The following is a 17,630-nucleotide window of genomic DNA, read 5'->3' as shown; positions in this document are numbered from 1 at the left end:
CCGCCCCATGAAATCTTATGTGGAAACCTTCATATGAAATAGAAGCAGAACTGCTTTTTTTTTTAAAACAGCTTAGTTTTTTATTGAATGTGTTAATAAAGAGGTTTAGTCAAAAAGACCAAAGCCCATGTCATCATCAGACTCTTCAGATTCTTCTTCCTTTGCTTCTACTTTCTTCTCAGCTGGGGCAGCAGCTGTGGATGGGGCAGGACCTCCTGCAGGTGCAGCACCGGCCTCCGGGGCAGGTCCACCAGCCCCCACATTGCAGATGAGGCTCCCGATGTTGACATTGACCAAAGCCTTTGCAAACAAACCTGGCCAGAAAGGCTCAACATTTACACCGTCTGCTTTAATGAGGGCACTGATCTTATCCTCCGTGACCGTCACTTCATCGTCGTGCAGAATGAGGGCAGAGTAGATACAAGTGGTGGGGGCTGCCAGGCGCGGCGCTAGTCGCCGAATGAAGTGAGGGCCTCACCCCAAAACGGCCTTAGCTTCCTCTGAAGAACCGAGCACCTTAGCGGCAGCGGAGGAAAGAGCCAGAACTGCTCTTGAAGATGGGCCCAGAAAGTTTGGGTTCTCAGTGCCAAAGGTGGTCTTAAAGTTCCCTCTCTGGAGTCCCCAAGCTTCCTACAACATAGACAAAGACAAATTACAGAAAGTCCAAATTTCTTAGAAAGACAAACTCACCTTTCCTTTTTTTTTTTTCCCCTCTTTGATACTCCAAACCACTTTTTCTCCTGCACATACACACAAATTCCTTTTTGCCTCCAGGTTTTTTCTTAAGTCCTTCGGTCTATGGGGAGTGTTCCTTTACCCCTTTTCTTATTTATCATTTAAGATTTTATTCAAATCACAACTGTTTCTTGGATGACTAAGAAATTCTTTTATTGTAACCCCTTACTACCTTCAGCATGGTATAGGTAGTTCATTTTCTGTTTTCCGAAAGTCAGAAAATAAGGACTGAAGTCATTTTCTTCCTTGTTTCATAAGAGTAGACAAGGTCTTTTGTGATTATAGGGTTAAGGAAATCCTTTGGTCTCATGGTAGGAAAGGAAAAAGCAAGGAGATTCCCAAGGTTACTGGGATGAAGAACAAATGGTAAAGCTGGGAAGAAGGACCTTTGAGAGGAGCCTGCTTGCCTCCAAGACACTGCTGTAAGCCTCAGATGCCATGGACTGCTGGAGTTCAAGTGCTTTAGGGTTTACTGAAGGAAAACGGGAGGCATGTCAGCAAATAGAGTTTGGGAATTCTCACTAGGTCAGAGGATTCAGGCCATATTTAATTTTAGTAAACTAAAACATGTGATATCACTTGTTCCCAAAATGGCAGGAAGCAGTTCCCATCTGTTACACAAAACTACATAAATTATTCATACAGAAATATAATTCTGAAATGTTTCAAAAATAATGTCCTTCATTTACTTAAAGACAATATAATAAAAATTTAATAATAATCACTTAAAAACACCTAAAGAAACATCTGAAGCCTTTTTGGTAATAAAAAAATCAAGGATAAGTTAAAAATAAATTGGTTATATTTGCAACAATGTAATTAAAAGCAAAACAAAAAACAAAACAGAAAAACTTTTGAGGAACAAAGAGAACCTTAATCATGATAGCAGTATTCCCTAAGTTTGATATGAGAGTAGTTTCAAAAATATCTTTTATATAAAGTTCTGTACTTCTGAAAGCACTTCAATAAAAACAGAAATTTGGCCAATGACCAGCTTGGTATGATTCAAGTGCCAACTTTCTTTCCCAGTCTTACTTCTCACTACTTCTCTTTATCAACCTTAAGTGTCAGTCATTCATTGTACCCCCGGCTTTACTGTTTTCGCACTTCACTAATATACCAGCCCTCTACCTAGCTGTTCCTTTCTTTGCCTTATTCCCTAATATCAACTCATCAATCCAAATCATGTCCACTCTTCTAGATCCAGTTCACATATCATCTTTAAGAAGTTTTCCTCACTGAGAACAGTTTTGAATCATTCATTTGGATTACAGCTATTTGTACACATCTTAGTTCCTTGAAAGCTTTCTGAAGGCAAGTATTAGAGGCAGTCTCCCACTAGAATTCAAGTTCCATCTTGAATATATTCTTCATCACTGTGTTCCCCAGGATCTAGCAAAACTGTCACACAGTAGGCAAGTTACAAGTGTATTTTGAGTGAATGAATGAATGGATTTTAAAACATAAACTCCCTAAAGGCAGAGATTTATCTGTTTTATTCATTGAAAAATTAATATTTGAATATTACAGGGTGAATAAGTAATTTTGGAAGGCTTAGCATTCATTATATACAACAAAAAATCTTCAATCTATATATGTTCACAGAAGTCAAATATATTTATATTGCCTTTCACCCAATGAATTCAGTGGATGAGGTACCATTCTGAAAATAAGACATCCCGCAGACTGCAAAAGTAAAATTTAAAAGAATCAAACTAATATGGGTGTTTGCATTAACAGTAGTTTCATTTTTCTTTCTTGTGCTTTTCTGGGTTCTAGATCTTCTGCAGTGAAAATGTATTATTTTGTAATCAGACAAAAATAATCAATACTATTTTTAAAGAATGTAATGGGCGAGATCATTTGCAAACATATGACTGAGGACATTTTGAGAACACTCAAGTCCAGTCCATGTTATATGGAGTTAATACCAAAAAGGAAAACACAGGAAGGTGAAAATAACTTAAAAAGCAGAAACCTAATCAGTTTGTCTAAAGAGAAACAAACACTTTTCAGAGGAGAGGTTGACAGCACCCACCTTAGGAAAAAAAGGGTGTTGAAGAGCACAAGTTTACAGTGTTTGCTTGGTGCTGTCCTTGGAAGTATGAAGCCCTTGATGTGTACTGAATTCTGTTTCCCAACTAAATTCAGAAGCTGAAGCCATAACCCCTCAATGTGATGCTGTTTGGACATGGAGAATCTGAGAGGTAATTATATTAGATAAGGTCATGAGGCTAGGGCCTCATGGTGGGATTAGTGACTTTATTAGAGAAGACAACAGAGGGCTTGCATATTCTCCTCCATTCCCATCCCCTCACAACCCCCCTCCTCCCACCACCCCATGAGAACCCAACGAGGAGGCTATTAACACGCTAGGAAGAGAGTTCTCATCAGAGCTGGTCATTGCTGGCAACTCTCACATTTGACTTCCAGCCTCAGAACTGTGAGAAGATAAATATTGGTTGTTTACGTCACTCAGAGTATGGTATTTTGTCATCGTAGCCTGAGCAGCTTAGATGCACTAAGTGGACTAAAATCTAAACTGTTATGTGGCAGGTAGGTTTCTGATACTGAAAGAGAATCTCCTCACTGATTCTGTTCATAACAACTTACTAAATGCCCACCCTGCTCCATGCCCTGTAAAAATTGCTGAGGATTCAAAGATGACCAAGATAAGGCTCCCACCCCTCAAGGGTTAATTTAATAGGCAACAAATCCATAAACTGAAAAAAGGACTACAAGTACTCTGATAGAAGTATGTATATGATACACCTTTCTTTCAGTCACCCAGAGGTTAGAGCAATGGTTTCCATCTGTGGTGGGGTGGGGTAAGTTTGATTGGCTTGAGTCAACAGCCTATATCAAGTTAACTTTGAGTTTACCAACCAAGAAAAGAGCTGGAGCTTACTTTGTGGTGACAAAACAAACCTGAGACTTCACAGTGAGTCCTGCAGAGGCCAACACCTCACAGAGAAGTGAAAGTGTTAGTCATTCAGTCCTGTCCAACTCTTTGTGACTGTATGGACTGTAGCCTGCCAGGCCCCTTTATCCATGGGGATTCTCCAGGCAAGAATACTGGAGTGGGTTGCCATTTCCTGTTCCAGGGAATCTTCCTGACCCAGGGATGGAACCTGGGTCTCCTGCATTGTAGGCAGATTCTTCACTGAGCCACCAGGGAAGCCCACTGGACAGAGAGCCACAGAGATTTGGTTGTGGAGAGGTAGGCAACAAGTCACCACATGCTCTGAAAATGGCATATTGGCAGTCACTTTTCAACTATTTCTAGGGGATTTTCAACTATTTCTACACTCTGAATTTCCATTTCTAATTCTATCTTGGGGCCTTGAATATTTACAACAACATTCTTATTTACTTATACAAACTGTATTTTGTATTAAGAAGTATTCAAAGCCTGTTATGTTACATGGAGAAGAGTTACTGGTGAACATGGGAACCCGCACTAACTGCAGCACCCTTGGGCCTCCCATGCCTTTTGCTAAGTCCTAATCATCCCCACATCCTAGCCGAGCTTGTACTTTCTCTGGAGGCTGAGCCTAAAGTGCACCTCCCCCCTGACTTATGGGTTACTCCTGCTGTGAGCTCCCTGGCACCCCTGTACTTTCTGCATCTGGCACTTATCACACTGTTTTGCAGTCTCTTGTTTAATGGTCTCTGTCCTCAATCAGACTGTCAGATCCTTAAGATGATCTGAGATGGTAAGATCTAAGATGGTAAGAACATTAGTCTTTATGATGTGCCTGGGTCACATCATGTTTGTTGGGTGACTCTCGTTTCAGAGCCTGTGAAAGTAGAGGACCAGAGGAGCATTAAGTTTATGGTGCTACAACCAAGGCATATCAGGCCAAGGAAGTCCACCTCTCTGAACCTTGGTATAAATGAGTCTGGTCCATGTTGAAAACATAAACACTAAGGGAACAGAGTCCCATAGAGGAACCAGAGTCAGGCTGACATAAAAATGAAAACTCTCTGGCTTCCTGTTATGCTAGATTAATAAAAATTAAGTTGCTTCCGAACAGCTTGAAAGTCATGGTGGGAAGGGTTGGAAGAGTAGTCTGATGACAAGGTTATTTCATGACATCTTAGTCTAATAACTAAATGAAGGGTGAGTGTACCCTATACTCACTTATTTCAGAGCACTTATAGCCCTTTTTACCAATTGTTCATATGTTTGTTTTCATTAAATCAGAACCTTAGGTAGTCTAATAACAACATTATCTAAACATGATTATTCTAACAACTAGGCAGGAGCTGACCTAGAGTAGAGGAACTTAACAAGTGATACAAAAAAGCAGAAATGGTCAGTTGATTAAGTGGGATAAAATGAGACTTTTGCAGATAAGACTTTCTTATCTTCTCTACTGGCATGTCACAATTCCTGAAATTCCTGCCATGGAAGTCATTCTTTTGGTTAAAGTTACATCTTTAGATAGTCCTTGTTAACCTGCAGGAATATGCTACTAGGTGATGGTAACACCCAACACGATAGTATTTCTGGCTCTCAAATCTGGTCTTTCCATCTCCTGGGAATGTGAATGCTTAGTGAGAGATAATACTTTTCAGCTGGGTGGGTGTGATTGTCACCAACAGAATGTGCAAGGAGAGATGTGTCTGCTGCCGCATCACTTCCTTAAAAATAAACTGCTTGTCTTGGGCTTCTTTTTTCTTCTTCTTCCTGAATACTAGAAAGGGGACTTTTGTCCTAAGCTAGGGCAAAGCAGAGCTCAGGATGGAAGGACATGGGTCTCTGAATAAATCTCATGAGCAGAGTAACCCTGTCAGCTGGTTTTGTAAGAGGAAAATACATTTTTCTATTTATTTAATTTTTCATTTCTTCATTATAGCAGCTTACGTTACCCTGATTAATATGGCATTCATGAGGCTGAGATAGATTTAAAAATTAGCTATCTCTTACCTAAAGAACAGGAAGAGCCTGAAAATGTGGGTCACAAAAAAACAAAGGGGTGGGTCAGGGCACTGCCTAAGTAGAAGGAAACTCAGATGAGCCACTGAAATGGGGGGCTCTGTGAAGCTAACTAGGGGGATAGGATTTAGTCTTTGGCACGTGGACAGGTGCAAGAGAAAGAACCAATTAAAATATTTTGTGTACTTTTAAAAATTTTTGGTGGGAACAGTCAGAAATACTACTTCATAGAAAGACAGGTAAGAGAGAGAGAAATGGAAAAGAGGCAGATTAAGAGGGAAGGTAGAAATGGATGAAGGATTGTGTTATGGTATTTAAAAACAAAAAGAAAAAAGGGCCCAAAACAATTCAAGGCATGAGAGGTTAGGTGACCATGAATTATGAAATTGTGATGGTAACACTAAGTCAGAGCAAGCTGTTGGCTAGCAAAACAGACACTGAAATTAAATTGTGGTAGTACATTAAAGTATCTATGTGTGCCGTAATTTGCCAGGCTCCTCTGTCCAGGGGATTTCCCAGGGAAGAATACTGGAGTAGGTTGCCATGCCCTTCTCCAGGGGATCTTCCTGACCCAAGGATCGAATCTGTGATTTCTACATCTACTGTATTGTAGGCAGATTGTTTACCGCTGAGCCACCAGGGAAGCCCCAAGTATACATGTCTCTATACAAACTAATAGATAATGATGAATAGTTATTTGAAGAAAAAAAATTAAGGAAGGGAGCAGGCTGGAGATGTAGAACATTACCACCATCCCGGTAATAGCTAAAAATGCTGTTTAAAAAAAAAAAATAGCCACACTCCGGTTCTGTTAATTTACACTTAAACACTAAATATATCAATATCCATCCAGATAAAACTAGTCTCTGCTAGCTGACAAAAGCAGGCACTGACAGCAGCCTTCTGAGGGCTGTATTCAGCATTCAGTCTTTTCACCTCTAAACTTGTATAGAAGTCTCTCCTTGATCTTCTTCATCTTTATTTTGTTCAGCTTTCTGGAGAAGTCTGGGGCCGAGCAAACCAATAAGTAGGCTTCCAACTGGGGCTGTGATGAGGATGGACAAAAATGCCACTGTCAACACATCCATTCCATATCCTTCTAACTGTTTCTCTCCATGTGATCTTGCTGTGTCCAAAGCCACAGATCCTATTGCAGCCTATGAAAGTTTAAAGGTAAAGTTGGAAGCATTATAAGACAAGAGCATAGAAAAAAGGTGAATTGTGTTATCATTTGCAAAAACAAATGTCTTATTCTTTTGCTCAATTATGAAAGTTCTCTTAGTCCTGTTTCAAAATGTACTGCAGTTGATTTTAATGATCTGAAAGCTCTCCCTACCCTTGCCAAGGGAAAGAATGATGATTCATATGTACCTATTTGCATAAGCCAAACTTACAAAAATATCAGGCAGATATATTTCAAAACACCAGGCAAATAGAGACTTAGGATATTAATTAACTATAACAAGATTATACTAAATTCCTCCTGAATAAAGATGAAAGTTACTGGTCATCTCATTCTTTGATCTTTAGGAATTTGGAATTAAGAAAGGATAAGATGAAAAAATGCAGTGATATTTATTGGAAGATAGTGAAGTTCTAAATGAAAAAATGTAAGAATATTGCTTCAGAGCCTAAACTAAATGTTAAACATCAAGAAACTTGAAAGTGGTAGGCACCTTTGAAACTTGAAGTTAATCTTATCAGGAATTTGATGAATTTTTTGCCTTAGGAGTTGGTGAAATGTTTTATTTAAAATTTATCTACTGGGAGGTATTATGAAAAATCTTTTAGAGACAAAATGCAATATTATCAGTGCCACAAGGGAAATATATATTAATCAACCTGGTTATCCCCTTATTTCACAGAACACAACAATGTTGATCTCCAGGACAACACAACAAAAGAGAAAATATCAGTGTGGATGAGACACAGTGGCAGAGACTACTAATTGCCCATGATATCTGAATGCCCCTTTACCCTTCTATAATAGAAGTGGCTTGGTTTTAGCTGGTCACATTGCTGTTCAAATAGAGACTTTTTCTTTTTTCAGTCTTCTTTGCAAATAGTTGTAGCTATATATCTAAGTTTTGGCCATTGAGAGGTGAGCAAAAGTGATAAATGCTTCTTTTAATTGTTCCCTGAAAAGAAATGGACCTTACTATTTTCCCCTTGCCATTGGATGGAAATGGTGAAAGCTGGACTCATGGATGAAAGGCATGAGAACAGCAGTTACCTTGCCAGCCCTGGAATGGTCATTCTTGACCACTGGTTAGAAAGAAAGAAAAAGTCTATCTCATTTAGTCCCCACGTTTGAGGGCTCTTTGCTATGCTATATCACCTTGTGCCAGAACTAATTCAACATTTCATGAATGCTCAGCAAGAACTGTGCACATTACAATATACATTTCCCTTTCAGTTCTCTGTTGTATGTGTAAATGTGTACGTGTGTATATGTTTAGGGGGGTTGTATGTTTTCTAAGACGTCATTTAAAGTATACTTCTTATGGGGCATAGACAAAAATAGTTTAAGAACACTAATACGGAAAAAATATATAAGAAAGTCTTGTTTCTTGTGCAGTGGCAAAAGAAGAAAAAGGGAAATTCTATACAATAATTGCTTTGAGAACATGCATTATTCAAGACAACCTAGATAATTTCTCCTTTGTTTAAAACTTGTTTTCATAGCAGGAAAGTGCCATCCTTCAAGTTTTAACTTTAGAAACAAATCTTTCATACCAAAGCAACTAGAGTGATTATTTTTGCTATTTTACCTGCTAAAGTTACCAGAGACAGTGTGGAGGCGGGAGACTGAGGGAAAAACTACTCTATGTACTGTACTATATTAACCTCATAGCATTCTTAGTCACCATGTTTATGTCTCAGACTCCTATGAATGTATGATGGAAAGAAAAACTTCTCTGAAGCCACACAAAATCTGGCATATTGTTCCAGACCAGCATACACATCTCTCAAAGCTTCCTAAATTAACATCTGATTTTCATTTCATGAAACGAGAAATTTATACACTTAAATAATCACAAAATAATCAAGGATGAAACAAGTCTCATTTCTTGTAATTAGCTGGAGAATATACAATACCATCAGGGATATGTTACATTTGCAACAAACGATGATCTGTACAGTTCTAATTTAATTAGCAATTACAGGTATGCTACCAAATACCTGGCAAATCCTCCCAAGCACCTATTGGTTAGTGCCTTGTTCACCGGCGTGCACAAATTTTGGGTCATATGATTGTTTGTCAGGAGGTTCAGCTGGTTTGACAATTTTAAATATCAACTAATAATTGAGGAAATAAAGCATTTTCTGAGTTATTTCTCAATAAATCTTTCTCCATTATATATAAAGACTGTAGTCAAGCATAACTGATCATCAATCACATAGTTACATACATTTCAATACTAAGATGGGCTATGCTATTTATTGAAATGAAGAAAGTTAATAACTATCTCTAGGTTATTTAGAGAGCTCTGAGTGATAAAATTTCAAACTCTTCCTTCCTGCTATGTATTGTCTAGTAGTACAGGGATTTATTGGATTTTTAGTTGTACTCTGGTGATCTAAAGAAATTTAAATGAGCTGTCATACTTATGAATCAATATACCAAGAATAAAACTTTTAAAGAGTAAATCAGTATAAAATCTTATCATAAATCAAACTTCATATACTTATTTTCACCTAATTTGAACAAGCTCTCTTATTAAAAATTTTAAGATATCATATAGAAATAGGAATTAAAATCCATTATTACCTGGACTGTGGCCTTTGGAAGCCATGCAAAAGAAATAAATATCTTTTCCTTAATGTTAAAACCAGCAAAACACACCATCAGATATGTGACTGAAATTCGTATTAATACTGCAATGCCCAGGGTGGCAACACAAAGACCTGTAAGAAATACTCAGTTTTCAGACATAATGAAATACTGAAGGGATAAAAACCCCTGAATCTCATAATTACTGATTCAAAAGTCTTTCAACAGAAGCCTAAAAATATTCAAAAAATTAAAAAGACAAAATGGCAAGGTGTAATTTATTAAAACATCAATATTAAGGACCAATCAGACCACTTGTTTAAAAGAAGGTATTTCCCCTTGGTTTTTTAGTAAAATGCAAAAGAGTTATTTGACCTGAAAAGAAACCAGAGTATTCCCCTAAAATAAAAACAGAAATTAAACATATTTAAATTTTTACAAAGGAGATTTGAAGGTTATTTTATGCTTTTATAGCAAGAACAACACTTTCTTTCATGTGTTTATTTTTAAAGAATTTATACAATAATAACTGTACATGGCAGGATTTGGACTAGGTACTAGTACACAGAAATATAAATAGACTGCTTCTATGAATATCAAAGACAGAAACATAAACAACTAATTAATATACTATAAGGTAAATACAGTTTAAATATACTGGTAAGAGGGCATAGGAAAATAAAACATTAATATTTTTAACAAAGTGGATAAGAATTCTTTACAGAGTACGAAGAAGTGATATTCAAAATATTTATGAACCATTATGGATGTAATGAGCCAATCAGAACAGAGCTGGCTGGGCACTGACCAATCAGAACAGACATCAGCACTCTACATCTGTTTCCTCATACTGGTGTGTATACTGACAACCCATTAGTCCTGGTTGTCATATACAGCTATATTCAATCAGCATTTAGAAATCTTTGCTAGTAAAGTTAAGTTGATTCTGATGTGCAAAATAAGGGATTGTGACTTGGCCACTGGAGGCTACTGGACCTGAGAAAGCCACAGCTAAAGTGACTGCTAACTAACAGGGTAATATTTTAAAAAGTAACTTTGGTTGAGTATTTACTCTGTGCCAGGTTCCATAGTCAGCTTTAAGTGCACTACTTTATTAAATCCTTACAACCTGTGGGGTAATTAGTCTCATTTTACAGTTAAAAACAATGAAGTTCAAAAAGGAACAGAAAATTGAGAACAATTTTTTCAAGTTGAAAAGGCTTATAAAAGGGAAAGACATTGCAGGAAGCTCTAATGTAAATCTGCAATAAAGTTTTTTTTTTCAACAGAAAAGTTTTGTAGCTTTTTGTTGGAGGATATTCTCTCAGGTTGGTATATTTTCAAAGGTATTTGTTGCTGAAGTACAAGGTACAAAAGAGATAATACCATTCCCAGGAGGGAACATTGAAAGTCTGGGGAGACGATGATGAGGAAGATTGAGACATATTGAGTTTAAAGTTTTGTGGGGCTTACGAGTGGTGATGTCCAATCAACCACTGGATATACAGATTTAAAGATTTTGGAATTGTATAGTTTACAATCAAAGTCACTTACTCCTTGGAAGAAAAGTTATGACCAACCTAGACAGCATATTGAAAAGCAGAGACATTACTTTGCCAACAAAGGTCCGTCTAGTCAAGGCTATGGTTTTTCCAGTGGTCATGTATGGATATGAGAGTTGGACTGTGAAGAAAGCCGAGCGCCGCAGAATTGATGCTTTTGAACTGTGATGTTGGAGAAGACTCTTGAGAGTCCCTTGGACTGCAAGGAGATCCAACCAGTCCATTCTGAAGGAGATCAGCCCTGGGATTTCTTTGGAAGGAATGATGCTAAAGCTGAAACTCCAGTATTTTGGCCACCTCATGCAAAGAGTTGACTCATTGGAAAAGACTCTGATGCTGGGAGGGATTGGGGGCAGGAGGAGAAGGGGATGACAGAGGATGAGATGGCAGGATGGCATCACTGACTCAATGGACATGAGTTTGGGTAAACTCCGGGAGTTGGTGATGGACAGGGAGGCCTGGCGTGCTGCGATTCATGGGGTCGCAAAGAGTCGGACATGACTGAGCGACTGAACTGAACTGAATCAAAGTCACTGAGCACAGATGAGCTTGGGAAAGTGATAAAGAGTGAGAAGCATAGGAGCCATATATACATACTGTAAAGACTCAAAGGGCACTAGAAAATACAAAGTTTCCAACTTCAATGTGAAAGTGTTTTAAAGAGGTTAATAGCATCAAATGCTGATATGAGATCAAGTAAAATAAAGACTCATAAATATTCAGTGGATTTAATAACATAACCTTGATAAGAGCAGGGCTGGCTGTGTGTTAGGGCAGAAGCTAAACTTAATGCACTGAGGAAGAGAAAGAGAACTGAAATGGAAAAGTGGAATATAGGTAACCTTTTGGAAAAGTTTGAAAGGAGGAAGAAAGAGATAGAATGGTAGGTGAAGAGAGCAGTGAAAGGAGAAAGGATGTGTGTGTATATATATATACATATATATATGTACACATATCCTTTATAAATACATATATGTGTGTACTTATTTAAATTTTGATTGTGATAAAATTTACTTAACAAAATCACCATCTTAATCATTTAAAAGCTTACAGTTTAGTAAGTATCAAGTTAAACATTCATATTTTTGTGCCACAAATATCCAGAATGTTTTCATCTTATAAAACTGAAACTCTGTACCCATTAGACAACAAATTCCCATCTCCCCATTTCCAAGATCCCTGGCATCATTCTACTCTGCTGCTGCTGTTGCTGAGTCACTTCAGTCGTGCCCGACTCTGTGCGACCCCATAGATGGCAGCCCAGCAAGCTCCCCCGTCCCTGGGATTCTCCAGGCAAGAACACTGGAGTGGGTTGCCATTTCCTTCTCCAATGCATGAAAATGAAAAGTGAAAGTGAAGTCGCTCAGTCGTATCCGACCCTCAGCCACCCCATGGACTGCAGCCTTCCAGGCTCCTCCATCCATGGGATTTTCCAGGCAAGAGCACTGGAGTGGGGTGCCATCGCCTTCTCTGTCATTCTATTCTACATTTCTATGAATTTGACTCATATAAATAAAATCATACAGCATTTGTCTTTTTATGATTGGCTTATTTTATTTAATATAATGTCCTCTAGGTTCATCCATGCTATAGCATGAATCACAACGGGATATTATTTCAAGATAAGAGAGATTAAAGTCCATTTAACTTCTGAAAAAGAGGAAACTGTGACAAGGCTACTTGAAGATGTATGAAAACAGGGGAAGAATCTACGCATGAGATTCAGAAAGAGGTGGCAAGGACCAGGAGCCCCTGTATGGATGAAAAAACAATGTGATGCAAGGAAAGGAGGAAATAATGAGTATATGTACGTAAATTAATTTTTAAATGAAGTGCTATGAATTAAGAGTTTTAACATGATGGCTAGCAAATGTGTGGGCTTCCCTCGTAACTCAATTGGTAAAGAATCTGTCTGCAGCACAGGAAACTCAGCTTCGATTCCTGGGTAGGGAAGATACCCTGGAGAAGGAAACAGCAACCCACTCTAGCATTCTTGCCTGGAGAACACCACAGACAGGGGAGCCTGGCAGGCTATGGTCCATGGGGTTACAAGAGTCAGACACGACTGAGCGAATAACCACCATAGCAAATGTGTGAATGAATCAAAGAATGAATGAACAAACATTTCTATTCTGTGGGTACATATTATTACATGTTATAGGACTCACTAGTTATCTTTAAGATTCTGGCTGTTGATCAGGGCAAGGCTACATGACCATTTTTACCCTTGGGAAACAGACCTGCATTTTACTGATGGTAGTCAGCAGTGTCACTTTTCTTTACGAGGAACAATATTAAAGGTGTAAAATTTACTGTCTTAGATTGACAAACATTATTTTCTAACCAACTACTCCGATAACAGGAATCAGTGAACACATACCTACTAGAGATATCTCAACTGAATATAGATAGAAGGAGTTGATTTTAGCAAAAGTAGTGCTTTGAAATTCTTACCTATAGTTTCTGGTCTGAGAGCTGCAATTGACACCTCTGCTCCAATCAGTCCAAAGAGAAGGGGCTGAAAGATGTCCCAGGCAACTGCTATAACTTTTTCAACATCTGTCTAAAAGAAACACACACACACACACACACACGGATTTTCATTACATGAATTCAGAATTTCTAAGAATTTTAGTAATTTGAAATTTGAGTCAATTTGACCTGCGACAGCCTTTACCTCTGTCTTATCTATAAATGAGTTAGTTCAAAGGCAACAAAAAATTGCACAAAGATAGTTCTAATACAATTAAGATATTATGTGAGATACTTTAGTGTTGGTTTATACATAAGAGTGAATTATAGAATCTTACAAAGTAATCTTAGAACTTCTGTTTCTGAATACACAATCTGTGTATGTGCATATATTATAATGAGTATTATTACATTAATTGTATTATTTCATTTAATAGTTAAAAATTTTGTTAATTTTCATTTAAAAATATGATTTAAAGGCTTAATATTTGCACATATATCTAGATACTCACCTCATAATTCCTGCATAGTTATCTGTGGTATGGAAATACCATAGTTTATTCAATAATTTCTTTATTTATAGGTCTTTGTTTCCAATTTTACCTTTATAAAAACATGTTGTTTATGGTTATCTCCAATTATGCACAAAAGCACAATCCAGGTATAACAAAGTGCTGCGCCAGTTGTTAATTTATTGCTATTTGGCCCCTAATCTGCCTTTCCTTGTTTCTCTGCAGAAAATGGAGCTGGGCTCTTTAAATAGTTCTCCTTTGCCAGCTGGTACCATATTAAAAAAGCAAAATGGCTGTCTGGGGAGGCCTTACAAATAGCTGTGAAAAGAAGAGAAAAGAAAAGCAAAGGAGAAAAGGAAAGATATAAGCATCTGAATGCAGACTTCCAAAGAATAGCAAGAAGAGATAAGAAAGCCTTCCTCAGCGATCAGTGCAAAGAAATAGAGGAAAACAACAGAATGGGAAAGACTAGAGATCTCTTCAAGAAAATTAGAGATACCAAGGGAACATTTCATGCAAAGATGGGCTAGATAAAGGACAGAAATGGTAGGGACCTAACAGAAGCAGAAGATATTAAGAAGAAGTGGCAAGAATACACAGAAGAACTGTATAAAAAAGATCTTCACGACCAAGATATCACGATGGTGTGATCACTCACCTAGAGCCAGACATCCTGGAATGTGAAGTCAAGTGGGCCTTAGGAAGCATCACTACGAACAAAGCTAGTCGAGGTGATGGAATTCCAGTTGAGCTATTTCAAATCCTGAAAGATGATGCTGTGAAAGTGCTGCACTCAATATGCCAGCACATTTGGAAAACTCAGCAGTGGCCATAGGACTGGAAAAGGTCCGTTTTCATTCCAATCCCAAAGAAAGGCAATGCAAAAGAATGCTCAAACGACCGCACAGTTGCACTTATCTCACATGCTAGTAAAGTAATGCTCAAAATTCTCCAAGCCAGGCTTCAGCAATACGTGAACTGTGAACTTCCAGATGTTCAAGCTGGTTTTAGAAAAGGCAGAGGAACCAGAGATCAAATTGCCAACATCTGCTGGATCATGGAAAAAGCAAGAGAGTTCCAGAAAAATATGTATTTCTGCTTTATTGACTATGCCAAAGCCTTTGACTGTGTAGATCACAAGAAACTGTGGAAAATTTGGAGAGAGATGGGAATACCAGACCACCTGATCTGCCTCTTGAGAAACCTATATGCAGGTCAGGAAGCAACAGTTAGAACTGGACATGGAACAACAGACTGGTTCCAAATAGGAAAAGGAATACGTCAAGGCTGTATATTGTCACCCTGCCTATTTAACTATATGCAGAGTACATCATGAGAAATATCAATAACCTCAGATATGCAGATGACACCACCCTTATGGCAGAAAGTGAAGAGGAACTAAAAAGCATCTTGATGAAAGTGAAAGAGGAGAGTGAAAAAGTTGGCTTAAAGCTCAACATTCAGAAAACAAAGATCATGGCATCTGGTCCTATCACTTCATGGGAAATCGATGGGGAAACAGTGGAAACAGTGTCAGACTTTATTTTGGGGGGCTCCAAAATCACTGCAGATGGTGATTGCAGCCATGAAATTAAAAGATGGTTACTCTTTGGAAGGAAAGTTATGATCAGATAGCATATTAAAAAGCACAGACATTACTTTGCCAACAAAGGTCTGTCTAGTCAAGACTATGGTTTTTCCAATAGTCATGTATGGATGTGAGTGTTGGATTGTGAAGAAAGCTGAGCACCAAAGAATTGATGCATTTGAACTGTGGTGTTGGAGAAGACTCTTGAGAGTCCCTTGGACTGCAAGGAGATCCAACCAGTCCGTTCTGAAGGAGATCAGCCCTGGGATTTCTTTGGAAGGAATGATGCTAAAGCTGAAACTCCAGTACTCTGGCCACCTCATGCGAAGAGTTGACTCATTGGAAAAGACTGATGCTGGGAGGGATTGGGGGCAGGAGGAGAAGGGGATGACAGAGGATGAGATGGCTGGATGGCATCACCGACTCGATGGATGTGAGTCTGAATGAACTCTGGGAGTTGGTGATGGACAGGGAGGCCTGGTGTGTTGCAATTCATGGGGTCACAAAGAGTCAGACATGACTGAGCGACTGAACTGAACTGAACTATATTAAATATTGTTAGTAGAGAGGCTGAAAGCTATGACCAGAGAAGGTGCCCTTCCTGGTTTCTGTGGCTCCTCCTGCCAAGATCTTCCAGTACAAGGCTCCTGCAGCCCGGGTGTCTTCTCCAGTACCAGGCTCCTATAGTGCATGGGGCCAGCAGCTTCCCCCAGGCTATTCCTAGGGTGGTTTCATCCCCACCTCCCATGGGCAATATAACTTTCCATGTACCCTGATGGGTGGATTTCCTTTGAGTTAGGAGAGTAGATTTCTGGTAAATTTTGTAGGCAGGGTGCCATGGTGATTTCTCTGTCACCCAGTGACCAAGGCTCTGACCAGGTCTGGATTCTCAGCTCTGAGGTTGGGAGTAGGGAGGTGAGAGGGGGAGGCAGAAGGGTATGGTTTATTTCCACCCTAGAAGTTTATAGCTGCTATTCCCCAATGGCTCACCAGGTAAAGAGTCCCCTTGCAATCCAGGAGACACAGGAGATGTGGGTTCAATCCCTGGGTTGGGAAGATCCCTTGGAGAAGGAAAAGGCAACCCACTCCAGTATTCTTGCCTGGGAAATCCCATGGACAGAGAAGCCTGGTGGGCTACAGTGCATGGGGTTGCAAAGAGTCATATACAACTGAGTATATAAGAACAGCACACATTCCTATATTTTTTAGGGGTCTCTTTACATCTTACAAGCCAACCCCTTGTTAACTGATCCCTGGGATTGTTAATAATAAACTTCTCTATTCCAGTTACTATGTGATTTCTCTCTCCTTACAAGATCCTGGTTGATATGAGCATAACTTTATAAAACTTAATTCAAACATCCTAGGAAAAGACTCACATAATTGACCATGTAAAACTGAAGTGTCTGTGGCAAAGCAAACCATAAAAAAAATAGTGATAAACCAAGAGAAAATAACTGTACTATGTGTAACAGATAAGGAAAAATACCCAATCATTAAGAAAAAGATAGAGACCCTAGTAGAAAAATGGGCAATGCAAATATACAAGTAGTCATACAAGAAACACAAATGGCCTCAAAGCATGACACTGAAACTCAGTAATCAGAGAAACACAAGTTGAAACAATATACCATATTTTGGGGGAAGGCATAACCACATTGGGAAAAAAAAAACTACAATGTAATATATTTGCAAGATTGCAAGCACACTCAGCCTAATTGGTAGGAGAGCAAACTGACAATTTGGTTTTTTCTTTTGGAAGGCAATTCAGCAGTGCCCATTACAGTACCTAAGAATTTACGTTTAACAGACTCTTTTCAGTCAACATTACTAATCTATATTTTTGGTCCACGGTTTTACCCTTAAAATTACACATTTTCCATATCCGTATGGAACTCTGACAGAGGATTACATTGCTTCTCTATTTTCTTCATTATTATTTCTGATATGTTTATTAGGGTGAAGATTCTATTTCTCTTAGCTTATCAATGTTGAAAGACAGCATATATGAGGGGTTCAGTTGATTTATGTATACAGTTCTATT

At 38.5% G+C, this 17,630-nt stretch overlaps 1 protein-coding gene and 1 pseudogene across 3 annotated transcripts in view; both read right to left on the bottom strand.

Annotated features, from left to right (window-relative positions):
- On the bottom strand, positions 73-3,232 carry LOC102181665 (annotated as a pseudogene).
- The window catches only part of SLC9B2 (solute carrier family 9 member B2), a 63,629-nt gene continuing 46,343 nt past the window's right edge, over positions 345-17,630 (bottom strand). For all 3 annotated transcript variants that reach the window (XM_005681360.3, XM_013964489.2, XM_013964488.2), the window contains 4 exons: positions 13,469-13,577; positions 9,450-9,586; positions 6,614-6,834; positions 345-630 (listed from right to left, as the gene is read on the bottom strand). In XM_005681360.3, coding sequence (XP_005681417.2) covers positions 6,616-6,834; positions 9,450-9,586; positions 13,469-13,577 — 465 coding nt within the window. In that variant the 3' untranslated portion in view covers positions 345-630; positions 6,614-6,615. The remainder of the gene's footprint in view (positions 631-6,613; positions 6,835-9,449; positions 9,587-13,468; positions 13,578-17,630) is intronic.

The sequence above is a fragment of the Capra hircus genome, chromosome 6 (genome assembly GCF_001704415.2).
Source record: "Capra hircus breed San Clemente chromosome 6, ASM170441v1, whole genome shotgun sequence".
Taxonomy (NCBI): domain Eukaryota; kingdom Metazoa; phylum Chordata; class Mammalia; order Artiodactyla; family Bovidae; genus Capra; species Capra hircus.
Note: the sequence above shows the minus strand (reverse complement) of the source record. Positions and strands in the feature narration are given on the sequence as shown.